This window comes from Loxodonta africana, chromosome 6 (genome assembly GCF_030014295.1).
Source record: "Loxodonta africana isolate mLoxAfr1 chromosome 6, mLoxAfr1.hap2, whole genome shotgun sequence".
In the NCBI taxonomy this organism is placed as follows: domain Eukaryota; kingdom Metazoa; phylum Chordata; class Mammalia; order Proboscidea; family Elephantidae; genus Loxodonta; species Loxodonta africana.
In genome coordinates this window covers 64090708-64114887 of record NC_087347.1, presented here as the reverse complement: position 1 = coordinate 64114887, position 24180 = coordinate 64090708, and the positions used below count along the sequence as shown (strand labels likewise).

Below are 24180 nucleotides of genomic sequence, written 5' to 3'. Positions count from 1 at the left end.
ATACAATGGACTGCCAAAAGAACAAACAAATTTATCTTGAAAGAAAGTACAATCAGAATGTTTCTTAGAAGTAAGGATGGAAAGACTTCGTCTCCCTTACTTTGGAAATGTTATCAGGAGGATCAGTCCCTGGAGGAGGACACCAGGCTCAATGAGATGAACTGACACAGTGGCTGCAACAATGGGCTCAAACATAGCAACTGTGATGAAGATGGTGCAGGACCAGCCAATATTTCACTCTGTTATACACAAGGTTGCTATGAGTCAGAACTGACTCAATGACATCTAACAACAATTTATTCAACAAATATTTATCTAGTACCCATGTTGGAGATACTGTGGGAGACACTGGAGATACTAGGTGAGAAAACTCAGTGCCCAGGCTGTAAACATGGACCTTCTATTCTAGTGGGAGAGACACACACAAAGTAACTCATAAAAGAAAGTATATAATTATGAATCATGATAATTACTTCAAGTGGAACTTACAAGGTGCTATAAAATATCCATAAAAACAAGCAAGTGTTTAGAACTTGGACCAACACAGGACTCTTGACAAATGTTTTATCACTGATACTGATTAGAATTTCCTGGTAGGTCTTTGGATGACTTTCACTTACCCTTGCATTCATGATAGCTAAATTAATGGAAGGATTACTGGGTATGACAGGAGGGTAAACAAAGTCAAAATCTCTTTGCTTGATGAACTTCCAATCTTGTTGATCTAACTCAATTACACTCAGCTGCAGTGGTGAGAAATGCTAAAATTATAATTGCCATATGGTTTATCAGTAAAAATATTAATATAAATTAAATATGATGTTTCTTCCTTCATGACAGATATTTAAATCTAATAATTAGTCAAATCACAATCAATAGTAAGAACAATAATTTTCATTATAAAGAGTTCAAAATAACAAATGTATTTTCTTGCTTTCTTCCATCCCAGAGTAGGTATTTCATAAGATGTCTCTGATAAGACATAAATGAAAAATGAGTTCTCAATTCATATAAGAATACATTTATGAAAAAATTCTAAAATTTTATAATGAATAAAACAATAACAAAAACAATTGCTGTCAAGTCAAATTTAACTCATGGCAACAGCATCTGTGCCACACAGTAGAACTGTGCTCCATAAGGTTTTCAATGGCTGTGACCTTTTGAAAGTAGATCACCAGGTCTTTCTTCCAAGGTGCCTCTTGGTGGATTCAAATTGCCAGCCTTTCAATTAAGAGCTGAGCATTTAACCATTTGTAAAAAAAAAAAAAAAATTTTTTTTTACTACCCAGGGACTTTATAAGTTTTAAAAGGCACTCACAGTTTGAAACTATGAATAAACATCTAATTAGGGTGCAATTTATTATTTAAAAAAACCTGCATCTTGAGATGGAATCATTCCCAACTATAACAAAGATGATAAGCAATCTAAATACGAATGTGGGAGTGTCTCTCTAATGAACATATAAGTATCATAGTAAATTATTAGTTGACTACATAATAGAAAAACAGAGCTAGGTTTGAATGATCTGTGTCAGTCTGTAAAGTATTGTCATTTCACAAATTTTACTTTATGAGGATAGTACAATCACTTTCATTAAAAATGAAGAACAATAAAACTTGCAAGACATAAGCCTTGAGGATTTAAAAATTAAATGTATGCTCATGAACTTCTAATTGTCCTCCACATTTACTCATTTTTTTTTTTTGACAAGTTTCTATTAACAGGCCTCAGAAAATATACGGTTGCAATTTGTTCATTCCTATCCATGCCATGCCAGGGCCATTTACGAAGTGTATCTTGGGTCAAAGCCACTTGGGTCAAACTTCCATCAGGTTTCCTCTGAAACTTTGTGTGCAGGCAGTAGTTAATTTGGAATGTTTGAGTGTCTTCACCCAAACAGAGGCATCTTTACTTTTTTTCTAACTTTTTACTGAAATAAAATATTCATGCTGAAAATTACACAAATCATAGTGTCACCTAGATGAATTTTCACAAATGAAAGAGATCCACATAACTAGAAGCCAGATTAAAAAAAAAAAAAAAAAACAGAATTTGCCAATACCTCAGAGGCCCCCTCCTCCCCCTCATCGTTCCCTTCAAGGGTTTCCAAGTGTAACCACTAGCCTGACTTCTAACACCTACATTAGTTTTGCTGGTTCTTAAACTTACCGCATTGCCATAGAGTCAATTCTGACTCACAGAGACCCTACAGGACTGAGTAGAACTGCCCCATAGGGTTTTCAAGGCTGTAATCTTTACAGAAGCAGATTGCCATGTCTTTCTTTGGCAGTTAAGAGCTCGGCTGCTGACCAAAAGGGTTGTCAGTTCAAATCTACCAGCTACTTCCTGGAAACACTATGGGGCAGTTCTACCCTGTCCTATAGGGTCACTATGAATTGAAATCAACTCGACAGCAATAGGTTTGGTTTTCGGGTTTTTTTCTGGCAGGGTGGCTGGTGGGTTCAGACTGCCAGTGTTTTGGTTAGCGGCCAAGCACTTAACCACTGCTCTACCAGGGCTCCTTTCTTAAACCTTAAAGAAATGAAATCATACAGTATACACTCTTTTGTGTCTGGCTTCTTTCATTCAGTATTAGTGATGTTTGTACATTTGGTTGCATGTAGATATGATTCATTCTTTCTCATTTCTTTATAGTATTTCACATAATTAATTCCTCCCTTTTACTGTTGATGACCATTTGGGTGGTTTCTTGCTTGGAGCTATTATGAACAGTGTTTCTAAGAACATGCTTGTACAGGCCCTTGATGAATGCACAATATGTGTACACTTCTGTTCGGTGTATACCTAGGAATTTCTGGGAGTACATATGTTCAGCTTCAGTAAATACTACAGTTTTCCAAAGTCACCATACATATTTTCACTCCCGCCAGCCATGTCCACACTACGAAAGATAGGATATCCACAAAATAACGCACAAGTTTCTGAGAAATATGCTGAGAAACACAGGGTTGCAAATAAAGTGTTACCACCATTCAAAGCCTATCCTGGCTGGGAGAATCAAGAACGTTTCATGAAGGTAGTGGCATTTGAACTAGGACTTGAAGTGTGGATGAGGAGAGGGACTAGTTCAGACAGGAGATGGAGAAGCACTGAAGCAGACTGGCAAAGGCTCCTGAAGGGAAACAGGAGATAACAACAAGTGTAAGATGGTTTCCTACTGCTACTGTTTTAGGAAGTTGTACTATTTAAAATGTGGTAGGGTATCGAAAGTAGAGGGATGGCTAAAATGGGTCATTTATAGGACTGATGGAAAGGATTTCACCCCCCTGCCGTCTCTAACATACTTTTCATTGAAAATATTAGCCAAGGATGCAGACAGTAAATTAACAACCACAGCCACAAATACGCAGCTTATCCTAGGTTTGCACTCCACCTTGTCACATACGTGTCACCAAACACATTATTGGCACCTTCTTAAGTAAGCACCCATGGCGGTGGCAGAGAACCTGTTTGGAAGAAATTGATTTTCCTATGCTCTAAACTGACTGGCTATGGTTTAAAAAAAAAAAAAAGTAAAGAAAAAAAAAATAACAAGTCATCCCAAATGACTATAACGTAAGACTTACAAAAAGAAACAAGAGATAAGGTAGATACAGAGTGGGCGGAAGTGCCTGGATGCTAGGAGAATCGGTGCTTCACTTGGTAGAAAATGAAGAGTCATTGCAAATAATGGAAGAAGGAAGTGACATGACCATGGCAGAGCTTGAAAAACTAATCTGATAACTCTAGAAAAAAGGAATTATGGAAGGGGGCCTAGAGATTAGAAACCTGATTTGAAAAATCTAAAATTTTAAATGACACAATACAGGGTAAGTCAGCACAACTGGACTAAACAAAAAACTAAGAAGTTTCCTGAATACAACCAAGCACTTCAAGGGTCTGGGGACTACAGTTTAGGGAGCATCAAGGTCAATTGGCATAACAAAGTATATTAAGAGAATGTTTTACATCCCACTTGGGTGAGTGGCATCTGGGGATTTAAAAGCTAGCAAGTGGCCATCTAAGATGGATCAATTGGTTCTAACCCACCTGGAGCAAAGGAGAATGAGTAACACCAAAGACAGAAGAAAAATATGAGCCCAAGAGACAGAAAGGGCCACATAAACCAGAGAGTCCATCAGCCTGAGACCAGAAGAACTAGGTGGTGCCTGGCTACCACCAATGACTACCCTGACAGGGAATACAACAGAGAATCCCTAATGGAGCAGGAGAAAAGTGGGATGCAGACCGCAAACTCTAGTAAAAAGACCAGACTTAATGGTCTGACTGAGACTGGAGGATCCCCAGAGGTCATGGTCCCCAGACTCTCCATTAGCCCAAAACTAAAACCATTCCTGAAGCCAACTCTTCAAAGATTAGACTGGACTATAAGACACATAATGATACTGGTGAGGAGTAAGTTTCTTGGCTCAAGCAGACATATGAGACGATGTGGGCAGCTCCTGTCTGGAGGCAAGATGAGAAGGCAGAGGGGGACAGGAGCTGGCTGAATGAACATGGGAAATACAGGGTGGAGAGGAGGAGTGTGCTGTCACATTGTAGGGAGAGCAACTAGGTCACATAACAACGTCTGTGTAAGTTTTTGTATGAGAAACTGACTTGAACTGTAAACTTTTACTTAAAGCACAGTAAAAGAAAAAATTTAGATGGGAGTGAAAAAGGCTTTGAAGTGAAGACGCACGAGGGAAAAAGGAAAGAAATTTTCTAAGGATGAAATTGAAAGGACTTGACAATTGCTGTTTTATGGAAGACAACAAGCAGAGAGATACCAAAAATAACTGAAATTTCATGTTTCAGTGACTAGAGGACTAGACATACAAGGAGATGTTTTATGCTTTCCTTAACAGCTATCAACGAAGCAGGCTTAAAGCACAATTCCTCAAACAAGAGTTTACCAGAGGCTTTGATATGTTTATCGATGTTCAGCACAAAGAGGGTTCTACTGTCAACTTAGGAAGCAATAAATATCTTCTTCTTAAATATTTACATTTAACATAAATGCAATAAAGTTCTGGGAAATCCTGTATTATTCCTTTGTGCACATATGTGTGTGCATATATTAAGCCTCATGTGACTCTAGGGTTGCAAGGAACAAAGTCTGGATAGACACATACACAGATGCTCCTGAACTTCTTCCTATAGAATAAACTTACAATAATTCTTTGGGATCAGTTAACATCAGGCATCATCAGGTCATCCAGGTAAGGGTGTCTAAGAGATGGGAAGAAATGTAAATTGTCACTAAGGACAGAGCTGAAAGCTGCAAATGTAGATTTAGGAATCACCTAGCAAGGAAGATAACTGAGATGATGAGAAGAGATAGTTTTGCAAAGAACTGGAAAAGTTAATCAGAGGATGTGGAAGCAGCAAAAAGTCTATATTTTAAAGACTGCTAAATGGAAAGAACAGAAATTGAATTGTAACTTGAAGGAGTAGAAGAGCTAAGGGTAGATTATTTTATAATGGACACTTTCAACTAACTCACTAGGTTATGAGGTATCTACCTAAGCATTCTAGTCTGAGTTGGGTCTTAAATGCGAAGTTTCAGATCCTTCCCAGGGATTCCAAGCTTTACGGAACAACCCAGAATCAATTATCCATCTAGGAGTTCTGACACCCCGGCCTCTTCAGATTTAAGCTTATAGTTCTGAGGTGTATCCTTGAATGTCCTAATGTTTACAGACATAGGTAGAACTCTTCAGGATAATACACTCACTGGCATAAATACTAGTTTTCTGCACATAAAGCAAATTGTTCTCATATAGGAAATGCTAAGCATTGCAGTGTCTGGCAGAAGAGGAAGAAAGAAAAGATCAGAGAGTGGGAGGGAATAACAATCATTGTTATCTAGATATCTAAACCTAGAAAAGAAAAACCTGATGCAAGCTAGGATCCTTCACCAGAACAGTGCTGACATAACCTCCATTAAATGGATGAGTTAAGCTAAATACTGCCAATTGGGTTAATAAGGAGAAGAAAACATGGTGTTTGTAGGTAGGAAGAAGGATAAAGCGGAGCAAATTATCCAGATTATACACAGTGATCAAAACTGTTCGGTTTCACCAGTCTAACTTCTACATCAGTGTGTCTAAAATCTGGTACACAAATATCGACACGAACTTTTATATAATATGTAGGTCAATGGTTGTTTGGTACAGTTTGTCAGCTCCTTGGATTGCAATCAGAAGGCATTTTCCATCTTTTAAATAAGCACGAATTTTGTATGGATAATTATGAAACCAAACACCATGAAATTATGGGCCTACTATATAAATGGAATGCATTTAAAACAAATTACACCTTTACTACTCTGTACCACATAAAATATATTGCCTTTACTAAAGATTTTCTAGACATTTGATTCTCAGTAGAGAAAACAGCCTTGTAAAGGCATTATATTGTTCTCTTAAGAGAATGTGGGATTTTTTTCCCTTCTAAAAAATAAATTATTATTATTACTATAAAATTTTAGGGGAAAAAAACAAAATAAAATATTTTAAAACAAGACATGAAAGTTTTATGACACTCAAGAATTGTCTAAAGTACATTAAAATAAAACAGCAAATTTCCACCTTTTGGGGTATTAGGAAATTTAAGGAAAATTATGCCTGGAGAAATAGATTCATAGGATGGCTACTATCCAATTATGTTTTAATCATTTTATTAGTTAAATCAAATCCTGAATCTAGTCCTGGTCTTGCATATCCTAGCAGCACATCCTTCAGGATCTACAAGGGTCTCTCTGCTCCTAGTAACACTGTTTATATTACAAGAGCAACAAATCTCTTCTGTTTAGAGACACTTTCAGAGCAACAGGCTAAGCTTTATCTTTATTTTCCCCCCACTTTCTTTACTTCTTCTGAAGACAGTCCTTTATGTAACAGGGCATGTTTCTAAAATTCCAGGTAAGTGCATCACATGTACGTGTCAAGTCTGTGTTTATGCAGTCATCACAGTAAAGCATGCGGCCCAAGAGCACATAGTAATTTAGCTTTGCTCAGTTATGGTTTTTCTTCTGTTGACCTCTAGAAAATAAAATTTTCATGGAAACCCAGAATATTACATATTCTGAGTAGCTAAAAATATAATCTAAAAAAGTGATGCAAATCATTTCCTTGCCTAGTGAGAATGCCTTATACTTAGAGGGAGGGTCATCTGGCTGGTCTGGAATGAGCATTAAGGTCTCCGAACATCATCAGTTATGAAGGTGCAGTCTGCAATGGCAAGCTATCTGCTTGTTCTCAACATCAGTACTCTTAAATGTCTTCCTCTCTCTGTGACCCCGTGAGCCTCAATTTCTTCATCTATGAAAGGGGATCTGCAGAGTTTTATTTCTATCACACTGGAGAGTGTGTCAACAGATTGTATAACAGATGTAAAAAAATAAATACAAACTCTTCATATGTAATTCTCCCCAAGTGTAAACCATCATTATTCAAAATGGCATTATTTGCAGATTTTGAACTGTCTGCTTTTCATTAACTATGAATTTAGGGAAATACTATTTAAAAAAAAAATCTCTTCAGTATGAAACAAGGGGGAAAAGAACACATGAGCGAGGCACAATGCTGCCAAACTTGTGTGTACAATGACACCGGGGTGTGATGATCCACACAGAACTCCCATCTGTTACATCTTAATTTACCCTAGGCTGTTTCAATTATGTGACATTGTTCATCGTTTCTCAATCTTTTCAAAATATTCCTTCTTCCTTTTTTTTAAACTCATTACCATCTCAGTTATGTAACAAAACATTAACTACTGTCTCAATGAGGCAACTTTGCTGAACTCCTCTAAGAGGAAATAAAAAATGTTAACTATAGAGAATTTTCTTGGGGTCAGGCTACCTTCCAAACAAAACCAAAACCCAGTGCCGTCGAGTAGATTCCAACTCATAGCGACCCTACAGGACAGAGTAGAACTGCCCCACAGAGTTTCCAAGGAGCGCCTGGCAGATTTGAACTACCGACCTCTTGGTTAGCAGTCGTAGCACTTAACCACTACACCAACAGGGTTTCTGGCTACCTTCCAGGTAACGTAAATAAGAAATAATCAGAGACGCGATAATTTCTACAGATATTAATAAGCATTATGCAGAAATAGAGTATGTCTGGGGGAATATTAGAATAAACAAACATGCTTTACTGCAAAAAATCTACTATGCTAAGTTCCTAAGAAGGGAATGAGTATGAGAGGCAACACTTCCCAAACTCATCTGATGCTTTTTGTTCAGAGTGTCTCAGTAGACTGACGCTCTGTGATGGAATAGGATTTCGGAAATGCCAGCCCTGAGAGTTCAGTTCATCAGATTTGTCAATTGTAACATCAGACCACATGGGTGCCAGTGCAGCCATCTGCATGTCACTGAACAAGTTGTCCTGAGTTACCTGGCTGCATTTTAGTTCAAATTTGGAGGAATCTGGAAAAAGGTTTTTCTTTTCTTTCCTTTTTTTTCTTTTTAACAGAATGAATGTTCTACAGCCCTTGACTCTCTAGCCTTAAGCACGCTTTCAGTTGCACATGCCTATACACACAGAGGCACAGCTCTGCGCTGGCCAATCAGAAATTCTCCCTATTCCAGGAGCAAACACTTCATGCACTTTCATAGTCCCATGGCTTTGCTCATGCTATGACATCTTCCTGAAGGTTCTTTCCTTTTTTTGCCACTTGCCTGTTAAAATCCTACGCACTTTTCTCAATGTTCAATGTTCACCCTCAAATATTTCTCCCTCAAAGTCTTCTCCAATGGCCCTGGCCAGAATGCAAACCTTCCCCTTACTCTTCTGTCACTGCACTTCATATGTGCTTCTCCTTAGGGCAGTAGTGCTCAAACTTGACTACATTAGAAATATCTAGGGAGCTTAAAAAATACCATAGCCTATGTCTCGCCCAGGGATTTTGACATAATTGACCTGAGCTATGATCTGCATACTAGGATTTTTAAAAGTTTCCCTGTAAGTCTAATACCCAGCCAAGGTTGAAAACCACAGCTTTAGAGCACACGGTAGTTTATTTCTGTAGCTTACAGACCTTAATCCCGAAAACAGGTTTAAGATTTTTCAGAGAAATTTAGCTCTCTCCCTGTTCCCAAGAAAATTTTTTGAATGAAAAAATAAAATAAAAATCGTGGCTTATAGTTCCAATGGTGATGCTGATCTTATAAAAAGTTTTTCAAATTACTCTACTATCCCATTCCTATTTGTATATAAATTTTATCATTGAGGAAAGTGGTTCACAAATCTAGCTATGAATCAACATAAACTGGGGGGCACGTAGAAGTATAGCAAAGCTTTCTGCCTCAGACCTGCTGAATCTGAATCTCTGAGGTTATGGCCTTTTTGTTTTTGTTTTGTTTTATAAGTGGGAATTCTAATGTTGATAGTAAACCGATTCATTTTGTGAATCACCAAATTAAAAGAGAGGTTTATAATCTGTGGCTTTTATAAAAACATTTACTCATAATAGTGATGTTTGGGGTGGGTTCAGTAATTGACCACAGTCTCATAAATCTATCCCATAAAAAATATATTTTTTTAAATAGTCATATATCCCAAGAGAATGCACATTATGCAGGTGACTCAACTGTAATTCAAATGCCTATGGAAGATTTATTATAACACTTTTCATGTCATACTTGTAGTGGAATTATAACTTGAACTGACCAAATATATGTAATTATATTCGGGTTCTACTAAAATAACTAATTTCCTCAAGTCAGTTAGTGTGGCACTAAATCAATTATCCAAAAGGAACTGGGAAAATGTGGGCAGTCATTACGGGTGTAATATCTCATGTGTTAGGCAATGAAGGTAAAACTTTTCTTTATTTTCTAAACCAGGAACCTCAGGCATGCTACAACCTGAGTCAGGTGAGTCATATTTGGTTCATGGGCCACATGATAGTCATCTGGACCTCACTGTTCTGTTAATATTTATTTATTTTTCTTATCCTCACTGTTCACTCAGACAACTTAAACAACGTGAAATAAAGGCCTAAATTATGTGTTGTCTCTTCAATGGTTGAATGAACTACAAATGGAGTAAGGAAAGAAGATTCAGAAAAAGCTTGAGGGCCTTCAGAGTGGATTAATTGCATGAATTGCCCCAACTGTATATGCTTCCCTGTATCTATAACCACTGGTAACTCCCTCCTACATCAACTTGGGCATGTGACTTGACTTGTCCAATGGGACAGAAGAAACTTAACTCCATCGGAGGCTTGAAAAAGTGTTTGTGAGTTTCCACTTCCCCCTCTCTAGGATCTCTGCTATCACCATGATAACATGTCCACGGTAGCTTGCTGAAGGGATGTAAAGGGCTTATAGAGGAGAGCCAAGTCTGCAACTAAGGTCATCCTACACCAGTCAGCCCACAGCAAAACCCACCATCTGGCCACAGATGCATGAAAGAGTCCCATGGAGACAACCATAGATCAGCAGAACCACTCAGGTGACTTGTAGATACACGTCGTTTTAAGTCACCAAGTTCTAGGAAGATTTCTACACAGCAATAGCTGACTCAGCTGTCTTCAATGTTTGAGGGGCTGCCCTGTGAAAGACAGCATTTGAATTCTTACAATTCTCCTGAGAGAAAAGAGAACTGTAAATCAAAGACTGCAGTAATTCGGATACAGATTCTCATTTTAAAAAGTACTTTCTAAGTCAAAGTTGTCCTAAGGTTGAATGGACAATATGCACTGAGCTCCCTGATAATAATAATAATTCAAGTTGCGGTTGACTCTCTTGCATTTGATTCAGTCAATAGTTATTTGTTTCTTTAGCTGTCTCTTTAATGCTATAAAATTGTATATAAATTATCAGTACAGATGTGCTGTAAATCATACAGATTTTAGCTAATGTAAGAAACAAACACAAAAACCAAGTACCTATGCCCCTAGTAATCCTCTTGGATAACAGATGCCAAAATTCATAGCCAAGCCTTAGAAACCATCATTCACTGTGAAAATGGAAAGAAGATAACTGTGAGGACCTAGCGAATTATTCATTTGATCATTCATTCATTTCAAGGGTCACCAGCTAGAAGTCTGCAGCTGGATTTTATTTAGTCTGTCTGTGTTTTAAAAAATGTGAATCTGAATGTCCTTTGTGTCCCATCTACCACAGTTTCCAGCACTTCCTACTTCATACATTTATAGTACCAACCTGGTCCCTGGAGGCACTTAAATTTGAAGACTAGGTAAGTGCTTACTTATGAAACACACCTACCAAAAGTCAGGGAAATACAAAGATCAATCTAATATTGTTTCTAGCCTCAGGAACCTTACAGTTTTGTAGGACAGTTGATACTCTTACTCAAGTAATGATTATAATAATGAAGAAAGTAAGCTACAGATAAAATGCGGTGGGATCTCGGCGTTAGGAACAATTGGACGCAGCTGGACTGAGCAGCAAATACTTAATTAGTAGGCTCAGATATTGGCAACAGTCTTTTTTCTGTCTTAGGTTGTGTTACAGTTTCACAGAGATGTTGTTTCTGGAATAGACATAATCATTTACAAGTTTTGTTAGAGGAGATCTGACAAACAGGTGGTCCTAAAAAGTCATATATCCCTATAAAAAAAAATACCAAACCTGTTGCCGTGGAGTCGATTCCCATTCATAGTGAACCTACATGTCAGGTTTTTAAGGCTCTAACTTTATGGAGGCAGACTGTGGCGTGGCTGCTGGGTTGGAACTGCCCACTTTTCAGTTAGCAGCTGAGTGCTTAATGACTGCACCACCCAGGGCATTACCGTTTTTATCCAGTTTGTTCCAAGCTCTTTGCCCTTTAAAAGAATTACATTAAATATTAAAATTTTTCAAGCTGAAGTGATGATTTTCATGACAAAAGCTCATAACTCAGTATTTATAAACAATTGGCTAACAAATATACAATTAATTTTTAAATATCTGTTTTGATTGATTAAAAAAAAACACATGCACACTTCTAAAAATAACATTCTGAGATCCTAAAGGCTAATGGTGGCATAGTGGTTAAGAGTTTGGCTGCTAACCATAAGGTCAGCAGTTTGAATCCAGCAGGTGCTCCTTGGAAATCCTTTTTGGAAGTTCTGTCCTATAGAGTTCCTCTGAGTTGGAACTGACTCAGCAGTGGGTTTGGTTTTGGTTTTGGAATGTTACCAAAGTGACTCCAGCTAATGCCAGTTTGACTCAGAACTAATGCTTCTCCATTGCCAGAGTATGGCTTTATAGAGCAGGCTTGGATTGTTACAAGATAACAAATCTGGAAACATTACCATCTGTTCCTTCAAATGCATGGTGACTTGCCCCATAGTCTTCCAGCAGCTCCATTTCAGGAAATGTTGGATTTTCCTCAATTAGAGCTCATGTCCAAGTGCCCATAATCAAATACATAAATAAACTGAAGCTTTCCCATGAGAACTAACTGTCAAAATTATGTTAAGTCCAGTCGCAGAATTGGAGAGGTTGGGTTTATAAATACTGCAGAGTTCTTTAAACTTATTCCTTCTCTACAAACCTAGAGGTCATTTTTTAAACAAGCATCCACCAGCATGACTTTTTTTTCATGGTATTTCACCAAACACTATGTGTAACAAGCTGATTATAATAAATATAATTTTTCCAGATGAAATCCAACCGTTAAATTTTCCTCAGCACATCATTTTACCTGTGTGATTTTAATTGTCCTAATTTCAAACATTCTCAATCTTTGAAAAGCCATTACTAAATCATACCAATGGCCAAGATAAACACAAATTTATCACCAAGCTGTTCCAGCTTAGAAAACACGATTTTTGTAGCTCCTGAGCAAGAGTTACTTTCACATGCTTTAATCTGCCCCTTGTTCCTGGATCCATAACCAAAATTAATTGTGCATTAAATGGAGTTTCTACAAACACACGCAAGTAACTTGCCTAAATATACGGTAAGGTTTCAATAAACAGTCACAATGAATACTAATACCTACTGCTAATGATGATCGTAAGTTCATTGGAGGTAATTTAAATTTTTGTTAACTGCAGGTGAAATAATTCCAAAGACAATAAATTACTACTATCTGACAACACAACAAATTACAGTTTATCTACTTTTGCTGACCACTTTAAAATTAGAGTACTTTTATCACTATTGGATGATGTCTGATAGTTTTTTTCATGATAAACATGACTTGCCATATATTTAAATAGGTCATTGTTTTGCTTTGATCTAATTTTAAAAGTCACTTTGTGTCTGCTTTTTGCTCTATAACTTATACAACAACCTTTTACCAGGAGCAATAACATCCTGGCCTAGACAACAAAAAGATCAATTTTTTTAGTAAGTATGCCTGTTATGAAATAGGTTCTATTAACTAACATGCTGTACTACAGTATCATAAACTTTGAATTCATTTCGATCTACCTTCCAGAAGTAGTTTTCACTTTCATAGCAAGGGAGGGTGACCTAAATATAATTGAATATAATTGCTTTGTTCTGTCAGTTAATCACAATTTACATTAAAATTATTAGTTAGATTTAATTAAAACTTGAATCTATGTCAAACTTGAAGGTAAATTCCCTCACTCTCTTTTTAATGAATTTCATAACCACTTCCAACTTACAGCCCAAAACTGGTATAAAAAAAAATTTTTTTTCATAGATAGAATAAAAAGTTATATTTCAGAATTTAGTTGCTTAGACCTTTTGCTCTGAGGAAACTAATTACATAAAAAAGAAAGGATACTGAATATATTATATTACTTCAGCAGTTCATAGTTAATTTTTTCTAGGTAGTTTTTTTTCACTGATGATTTTGCACTAAATCATATTTCTGTCTAAAGTATATATTCTGGGGAGAGGTAAGGGTTAAGAGAGGAGTCAATCAAAGAATATCATAAGTATTTAAACACTTGTGAAACAAAAATGCCAATATCTAGCAATGTACTACAATTTTTTTACATTTTTAAGTGACTTTACATTTTACATTGTTTGTTCAGGTGTTTTATTGTCCCCCAAAATACTGTGGAAAAATGGACCTGAAACATCATAATAATTGAATCTATTTAGAAACTTTGCCTAGTAAACTACCATAAATTGGTGAATCAGTCAGGTGCTAGACACCTCATTAATGTATAGAAATCTGAAACACCTTGTGGCCCCTGCATGTCAATAACTTTTGGTTCATCTATGACATGAATATTAACACACTGAGCTTAAACGTGGGAATAAGATTTGTCGCACTCTAAAAGGTTTACAATTTTAACAAATACTTTATGATATTTTTCTATAACGCAGAGACCATGAACCTTGAAGTTACAATTCAAACACAGCAGTAGGTTACCAACCATTGATCTCCATTAGGTCCACAAACAAAATTAGGATTTGCCTTTCTTTTCCTAGGCTTTTTTTTTAATTTCATTCTACTTCTTTCTGCATCTCTGTGTGAATAGGATATGCCTGCCAAAAACACACTCACAATTCCTTCACTAGCAGATAGTTGTAAAAACAATATTTTGAAAAGACAGAAAGAGAAGAAACAGTGTGTTCCAAATGCTGTGAAGAACCCAATACGATTTCATTAGTCTTGGGCTCTGGCAACCATTCGACTTGCACTTTATTGTCTCAGGTCCTGGCTGCACAGACCAGTGCTCAAGTCTATGGCTGATAAGGAACCATTTGCATGATTTTGTTTATGGCGTTTTAGTTACCTCTAGTGGAAAATCACCACAAAAATAACTTATCCATTTTGGAACCCTGAAAGAGGTTCAAAAAGGTGCCAGTTTCAAAGAATGCTAAACAGGGTTTAACATATAAGAATTATTTCAATTGATTTAATTTTTTATTGATTTCATTCCCTACCTGCTTCTAAAAAGAATATGAAGCAACAAACAGGAAAAGATGTACATAAAATAGAACTTGATACAATCGAATATTGAATCAAGTAGGGGGACTTGAACCCAGACTTAAACTCTTCAAGGAAGCGAAATTCAGATCAGGATTATGTTCATTGATGCAATTTTATTAAAAGAAACAAATTTTTCTTGGTATTAAAGTCCAAGTTTGATTTATCACATGGAAAAATAGAAATCTTACTAAGCAATATGAGTAAGAAAGAAGATGGAACTATCTTCAGCAATTGTTTTATGGAAGTTACATGAAGTACTTCATTTGAATGTATTATGACTTGATAAAAGGCACAAGCATAATATTAAGACTTAAATTGATGAACCCACTTACATAAAAAAATTAATTATTTTGATTCAGGTATAAAACTCTCTGGTAATAAAGAAAAAACAGGTTTTTAAAGCCTAAAGAAATGTACAGATAGAACGTCTCGGAAATTAAGTGTTGATTCACACCTTAAATTTTACAGATTGATGCGATTTTACCTTGAGTTCTTTTGTAAGTGCTAAAAAACAATGTTCAGTGTTGTTGATTAAAAAAAATCAATAAACTTTTGTGAAAGTGTTCCCTTTCTCAAAAATGATAAAACCTGAGTGGAGAGATCATCGTCTTCCTGCTACGTGAGTCAGAGCAGCAGGGGTGTTGGCAGGCAGAATCACGAAGTGGTGTAAGATGCACCATTTGTATGTATTCAGGGTTGAACATTCTCATGGGTCTCGAAGTTCAATATGATGTGCATGAAATCAATAATATAAGCGTCCACCTATGCCATAAAAAAACTTTGCCTCTATTCCTTGCCTCACAGACCTGGTGTGAAAATGCATATCAAAAATTTCCAAAAAAGATTTTTTAAAAAATAGATTTGATAACCTAGCTCTGTGAGAGGACTGGAAATCATCATTGTAGTAGACATTCTCAAAGATGGAATTAAAAAAAAAAAAAACCTTGCTCTCAGTTCCCTCAGTTAAGTGTCAAAAAAAGGTATTACTGAAATTTGTCTTTTCTACTGAAACCTCCTAGGACAGTATTATCTCCGTTGTGGTACCCATAGTCTGCCTTGTACAGTTCTTATTTAGGGTATATACGAGGTGATATGTCATGTGAGGGCAGAGATAAGGATTTTTTTCCATGTCTGAGCTCCCAAGTGTCCTAGCACAGTAAATAGACACTTGTGATCAATCAGAGAAGGCTTGGTGAATTGAATTAATGCTATGGGTTCAACTGTAGGCAAAAGTAGCCCTAAATACAGAAATTTGGAGGAGTATCAGTATGTCAGATATTTAAAAAAGAAAAAAAACCCTGGACTTATCTGTCTTAATGCCTAAAATTTAAAATGAAATGTTTCCAAATAGATAAAATATATTCACAAAATTTCTGCTCAACTTATAAATTGCCCCGCTAACACATATGGGACAGACTCGCACAGATCTGTTTACCAAGTGGATTGAGAACCAGTGTGCAAGGACCTTAGGCAGTGGTGTGCAAATAAGTATGTATTGAAAGGAAAGGCCTGTTACATGCGCCTCCAACCAGAAAGAGTAGGCCTGAATAAGATACCTTAATGCAAGACACTGGACAGTCCAGGGAAAGCCTAAAGGGACAGGGTATCCAGGAAAAGAGGTTGACAAAGAAAACGAAGCGGGGTGTAAGAGTTAAAGGAGCCAAAGGCCAGTATAAACCACCTTCCAGCCTGCTCTAAAGCAAAACTAGATATTAGGAAGTCCATGCTGTATTTTATTGAAGATTGGCCAAAAACTTTCTCTGAGTAATTATGCCTAGTCATTTTTATCCTTTTTTAATACACTTTCTACCTCCCTTTTCTACTCATCACAATCATCAGACCCTGAAAAAGCAAATCCAGCTGTCACCGTACCAACAGGCCAATCCCGCTCAACATCTAGCCTGAAGCTATTTTCAGTTAGTGACCCATTTCTACACTTTCTTCAAACAGTTGCCTGGTTGAAAGTATGATCTCTTTGGTAGTTGCATTCACTCTTCTACATTACCAGGATCATGAACCAATCATTTGAATTTACCAAATTTTATTCTAATTATCTGACCAAAGGATTCAACTTCCATAAAGGATCTGTTCTTTATCTAAAAAAGAATAGAAACAGAATAGAAGGGAATTGCAACTCTGAGTAGCATCTGAGCATATAATTGATCGGGAAGGGATGATAATTTGGCAGAGACCAGTAGTGAAGGACCACCTGATTCAATCCCAACAGTTCCCCAGTTGGGCAACACACTTCAGATGATGCCTAAGGGGATCTGGCTGGATCCAACACAACCCTGCCTTCCCACCCTGCTATAGAGATGTCCTCTTTGAATGGTGCCACAGTGGGGTGGGCTTCAGAGTCTTTTGTCCAACTATCATGCCTTTCTGAAGTCATAGACATAATTGGGGGAAAATAGAGAGAGCTACATAGGGTTGGGAGAACTTGTCAGGAAAAATGAGAAGTGAGCCCACGTTTTAGGAGTCATTGTGGATTTTCTGGTTGTTTCTCCAAAGGAAGGTTTTAAAGCAGATTTAATCTAGCACTTTATTTATTCAAAAACATATTGTTGTTATAAATAATGCTATGCAAATGCTTAGTTCATACATAAAAAGGCCACATTTTATATAATCACACTCCTTGAGATCCACTCTTATTATATAACAGCCACCAAATGTCAGGAATTCCATCCATAAACTTCTATTATCCTGTAGTTAATTCTAGATCAACAATTGGTAGCTGCAACTTGACTGTAACATTTCGTATTGGGCCTGTAGTGTCACAACTATGTGGAAAATATTATTTTGTGAGAAACACAAAATTGATATGTAAATTTTTTATCTTATGTTTTAAAGGCAGAAATTGCATATATTTTCCAGCTATTTTACAATTCGGAATTTGGAATTAAGAATTTTAAAGTACACAAGAGGTAGCGTTAAAGAATCAAGAGTTAGAGTCAATGAAGAACTTGCTGCTCTCTTAAAGAAAGAATATCCCTCCCCCCAAAACAAAACCTTAACTCAATCCGTTATACTGAATCTCCATCTTGCCTAGCCATAGCTTCCACCACAGAATCAATCCACAGACTCCACCACTGTGAAAAATCTCTCCCATTGGCCTCTTCCTTCTTTAACTGCTATTCTGACAATTCTGAGCTAGGTATAAAATGTACACCCTAGAACAGTAGCAAACAAGTTCAAATTTCTCCCCCTACCCATTACTCCAGAAAGGTGTAGCATTCACAGCACTAAATCACTGCCTCCTGAGTATATTCAGTTCAAAAAACCAAGATCAGTGTTTCCCATTTAGAGGGCAATGGCACCATCGAGAAGAGCTAGGGATCGCACAAGGTTTCAAAAGTTTTTCCAGTGCCATGTCATTCATGTGCTTTAATAGCTGAGATGTTTTTAAAATATATTTTGAGGAGTTGATAAGAGCTTGTGCAAAGAGTTTCATTAAAGAAAAAATAAAAAGACTGCTTTGCTAGATGTAAAGCTACACTTTAGGTACTCTTATTACTTTGCTGTAGCTTAGTGCAAGAATTCCCAAGTTAAGGATGAAGACGAGAAACTACTGTTCCTGACAGCCCTGGAGCCACCTGGAATACAGCATTACTTACCTAAAGATGGGTCTTTGGAGATGTTTCTTCCTGATTGTGACATGGTCATCCATTTAAAGGTGAAGGTTTAACTTCTTCCTGGAAACCACTCCAGAAAAATCCAGGGAGGGAAAGTGGAAGTTTATTCTGCTCTATTGTGCTTCAAGGAGCCCAGAAAGGAAAAGTAGTTTCCTCTTTCTCTTTTTGGGTGCTGGGAGAAAACTTCCCTGCTCGCTGCCAGCTGAGCAGTGTGTCCATAGAGGCCACATAAGACAGGCACGGTGGGGCACTCCCCCACAGAGCAGGGTGTGCAAAAACCAAGAGTCACGTTGATCCGGGCAAGAGAATTGCACGGGACCCTCAGAAACAGAGCAAAACAAATAGAAAACTCCCTACCCCGAGTGACACCCAGGTAGAAGCTGCCTAAATTTTTGGAGCCATGAGAGCACTCCCTCCACATGCTGGTCAAGCTCCGAAAGGCTAAGTCCCTCCCTGTCTTTAAAACAGGCTGTTCTGAGGCTCAACTCTTCTTCTTCAAAATAAAAGTTGGACAGCTGGCTTAGCAGTCCCATGTGAGTACCCTCTGCAAGTTTGTTCTGTTAAAATAAGAACTGTATACACATTGATGAAGAAAGATGGGCTCGGGCTGCATGGCTGGCTCCCCTTCAAGAGATTAGAATTACTTTATAATCTAGCTTTTATGCATGCTGGATGAAGTGTGGAGACGTCTCATCATTTTTGGCACTCATGACCTAATAACCTACACGTGCCTGAAGTCAAAGATACCATTTGAACAGATAGAAGCTCATGTGAAGCTGGCCAGAGCTCCAAAAGTTAGGAAAACAAAAATTGCTCAATCCTCTTGGCGACACTGTACCTAGATGTCTGTACCCACATGTGGTTTTCCAGCAAAGAAGGGAGACTGCAAAAAAAATGATGGCAACACACACACTTTTTAAAAGCCTCAAAAGCTGTCTGGGAGCCTAAGGTTTTTATGTTATATGATTAGATTTAAATATACAAAAACAGACAGCAGGTATAACAGAGAAGTTGTAAATGGCTAAAAAATAAATTGATATTAAAAATTGTTTTCTTTGGAAGACGTTTACCTACACTTCAGGAACTCTTGTTCTGGTTACAGATCTGGCAAAACCTCAGGTTTTAATGTCACTTATTTTGGAGATTTTCCTGTATCTGAATCACTAACAAAATTCCTACTCACTCAATAATGTCATGAGATTCCAAGCAGAGGTGTGGTTTATAATAAAATAAACCATCTTAAAGCATGATGAAGATATTTTAAGTATCTACATGTCATAACTACATGTAATAAAAGAAAAAAAAACTGAGTAACAGATACGCCCTTAGTTGAATGAGCCAAAAAATGAGGATCTAGTGCTTTTTTTTTTTTAGTGACATAAGGGGGATATCATCTATATGGTTGCAATCTGTAAATTTGGAGGCTCTCCAAATTCTTCCATAGAAGTAAGAAAACCTTTCTATTTTTTCCTCCTATTTTTTTATATGAGTTACAGAAGGAGAGCATAAGTGAAAGGATATCAGCAATTTTATTAAGCAGTTCTAACACACCAAGAAATAGAAGAAATCTGAGAGAGCACTGAACGAAAATAAGAGTGAATGGGTTCTAGTCCTTCTCCTGGAGTCCCTGTATGGCACGAATGGTTAAGCATGTGACTTCTAACCAAAGGTCAGTTTGAAACCACCCAGAGGTGCCTCAGAACAAAAGTCTGGTGATCTCTTTCTGAAAGGCCATCACCTTGAAAATTCCAGTAGAACTGGAATACAGTTCTACTCTGTAAACACAGGGTCACCATGAGTCAGAATCGACTTGATGCCAACTAGTTTTACTTCTACCATGAACATGCTAAGCCATTGCAAGCAAATTTCTTGAGCTTTCTGAGCTTGTTTCCTTGATTGTAAAATGAGGTATGATATTAATTGAAATATAAATTTCTTCCCAGGTTTAATGATACCATTGTGTTATTTTAAATATGATTAGCCTGCCTCTTGTGAAGAAACTAGCATAGAAATCATGATGCCTAATAGTCCAGAATCTACTTTTTTTATGTATACTTACAAACAAACAAAAGGAAGATAATTTTATATTACATATGTATTTGGAAACCCTGATGGCATAGTGGTTAAGAGCTATGGCTGCTAACTAAAAGGTCAGCAGTTCAAATCCATCAGGCGCTCCTTGGAAACCCTATGGGACAGTTCTACTCTGCCCAATAGGGTCCCTATGAGTCGAAATTGACTTGATGCCAACAGGTTATTATATAATATATTCATGTAGCTATTATACATTTATATTTAAAAAAAAGCCCCGTTGCCGTAGAGTCAATTCCAACACATAGCAACCCCGTAAGACAGAGAACTGCCTCATAGGGTTTCCAGGGAGTGGCTGGTGGATTTGAACTGTCAACCTTTTGATCAGCAGCTCACCACTTAACCACTGTGCCACCAGGGCTCCATGTATTATCAAAGTTCCTTTCACCACCAATAAACATCTAATCATAAATTCACATGTGTGCAATGTAGTAGTTAAATATGTAGACCATCTATATGCAGTCTCATGTGCAGATATTTGGGACAGATGCTTTATTATAGCCACATGCTTTGACCTTCTTTGCATATAAGAAGGTACCTAATACCATGCTTCATGGGTCTTGTAGAGAACTTTTGCACTTGTGGGTGGCATTCCACTGCTGTAGTCATGATTTACCTATATTGCTATCAATTTAGGATAAATACTCCTGAGGGACAAATTGGGAGAACTATAAGTCCAATAACTTTTAAAAATTAATTTTAATTTTGCCTACTTTTGAATTAGAAAAAGGAGATGCTTTCTTCATGAACACAATAAAAGGAACTCAACACAAGTGCTAATAAACATATAGCCAAGACATAGTTCAAATGACAAGTGTACAATCTAACATGAGGTTCAAAGGCTTGATTAGCAATTGCAGAATCTGAAAGTTGTTAAATTATAGGAAATTCATAACATCTTTGCTTGCATTAGGTTTATATCCCTTTTTCCTCTTAAATGATTAAGGCCGAAAGCTTAGATTCATATTTATATCAAGCACTATTTGTAAACCCAGCCTTAGAATCCAAAGAGCAATGAGAATATCCCACTAAAGATTCATTTGGCATAAAGAAAAACATGTATTTCTTAAACGTTTTCATTAACTTTTTCTCAAAGAACATTTAAGTTTAATATTGGGACAAAATTTGCTTTGTTAATGCTTTTTAACTTTATTGAATAAGATGAAAAGACCTTGCTATTGTTTCTAAAATTACAAAAATATATTCCTTAAGTTAACACAACTCTATTGAGCTAAATGCTAAATTGTATTGTGGAAACAATCAGACCAACTCAATTCTCCTGTAATATAGACTAAATAAAATTTTAAAAATATAAAATATAAATTTTTATAGACTAAATACTGTTTATTATGAATATTTAGGGGGAAGGGGTCAGAAAATGATATTTGTATCTTTCCTGTTATGGTAACGTTCTTTCAACATGAATTTGCCTAAGACTTTCACACTCATCAACACACTCCTCCTTCCCCCACTCAGCACTGTTAGAATCTGATATAAGCGTTCGATAAATATTTGGTAAATTAACATGTTATCACACTCAGCTTAAACACTCCAATATGGTCATCTCAACTAATTCATTTTGCATGGGAAAACACATGGACCAACTCTCGTGACTTTTCAACCAAATACATACAAAGACTGTCATGGTGTTTTGTGTTAAGTATTATTGAAAACAGGAAAACTTTCCTTTTTCTGATTTTTCCCCCACCTTTTTCTCTGGCTCTGTTTGTAATATGTAAGTGCCAAGCATGATATGGCAGAAAGCTCAAGTGATATTATGCCAGCTAAAACACTGGAAGATAAATTATCTACAGGTGATCACACTGACATGTAAGTCTAGTCAAATATTAGCCCGAGACAAAGCTTGTGTGTGTGTGCGTGTGTGTGTGTGTGTTTTAACACAATTTAATTTAACACATCCTAAATTACGTATTTAAGTGAATTTTAAACTCAGTGGAGAAGAAAGAAGGAAATGCAAAAAAAACTGGCTGGCAATTTAAGTTTTATCATTATATACATACATAATATTGTTTTAAATTAAAAAACAGTTTCTTTCAATCTTGTCCATTAATCTTCAGCCTAGGCTGGGAAAGGCCATGTATATGATTAGATTATGTCATAAACTACAGTTCAATATCTCTCAATCTTTTTGACACATCATACATGAAAGATGAAAAGTGCACATGATATACTCCCAAAAAAGCAATTATTTTGATTAAACCAAGAAAAGTAAAGTATGTACATTAAATTCAGGTAGTACCATAATTTTTCACATCTGCCAGTCTGTCATACTACGGGGGCTGTGTGTTGCTGTGATGCTGGAAGCTATGCCACCGGTATTCAGATACCAGCAGGGTCATCCATGATGGACAGGTTTCAGCGAGCTTCTAGACAAAGACAGACTAGGCAAAAGGGCCTGTCACCCTACTTCTCAAAAAAAGTAGCCAGTGAAAACCTTATGAATAGCAGCAGACCACTGTCTGATACAGTGCTGGAAGATGAGCCCCTCAGGTTGGAATGCACTGAAAATACGACTGGGGAACAGCTGCCTCTTCAAATTAGAGCCAACCTTAATGACATGAATGGAGTTAAGCTTTTGGGACCTTCATTTGCTGATGTAGCACGACTCAAAATGAGAAGAAAGAGCTCAAACATCCATCAATAATTGGACATGGGATGTACGAAGTATGAATCTAGGAAAATTAGAAATCATCAAAAATGAAATGGAATGCAAAAATATCAATATCCTATGCATTAGGGAGCTGAAATGGACTGGTATTGGCCATTTTGAATCAGACAATCATATGATCTTACTAAGCCAAGAGTGACAAATTGAAGAGGAATGGTGTTGCTTTCATTGTCAGAAAGAATATTTCAAGATCTATCCTGAAGTACAATGCTGTAAGTGACAGGATAATATCCACACACCTGCAAGGAAGACTATTTAAAATGACTATTGTTCAAATTTACACACCAGCCACTAAAGCCAAGGATGAAGAAATTGAAGTTTTTACCAACTTTTGCAGTCTGAAATTGATCAAACATGCAATCGACATGCATTGATAATTACTGACAATTGGAATGTGAAAGTTGGAAACAAAGTAGAAGGATTAGTAGTTGGAAAATATGGCCTTGGTGATAGGATGATGCAGATCATATGACAGAATTTTGCAAGACCAACGACTTCTTCATTGCAAATACCTTTTTTCAAGAATATACACGGTGACTATACATATGGACCTCACCAGATGGAATACACAAGAATCAAATCGACTACATCTGTGGAAAGAGACAATGGAAAAGCTCAATAACATCAGTCAGAACAAGGCCAGGGGCTGACGGTGGGAGAGACCATCAATTGCTCATTTACAAGTTCAAGTTGAAGTTGAGACAAATTAGAACTAGTCTACAAGAACAAAAGCACAACCTTGAGTATATTCCACCTGAATTTAGAGATCATTGAACACTAATGACCGAAGACCAGACGAGTTGTGGAATGATTTCCAGGACATCATACATGAAGAAATAAGAGCTCGTTAAAAAGACAGGAAAGAAAGAAAAGACCAAA

At 36.9% G+C, this 24180-nt stretch overlaps 1 protein-coding gene across 2 annotated transcripts in view; it reads right to left on the bottom strand.

The window, feature by feature from the left end:
- PDE1A (phosphodiesterase 1A) overlaps positions 1-24180 on the bottom strand; it is a 382834-nt gene that overhangs the window by 268490 nt on the left and 90164 nt on the right. The window contains exon 1 of one of the 2 annotated variants that reach the window (XM_064286924.1): positions 18504-18936. The exons of the other annotated variant lie outside the window; for it this stretch is intronic. Coding sequence (XP_064142994.1) covers positions 18504-18556 — 53 coding nt within the window. The 5' untranslated portion in view covers positions 18557-18936. Of the gene's footprint in view, positions 1-18503; positions 18937-24180 lie in introns of those variants that run through there. 2 annotated transcript variants of the gene reach the window in all.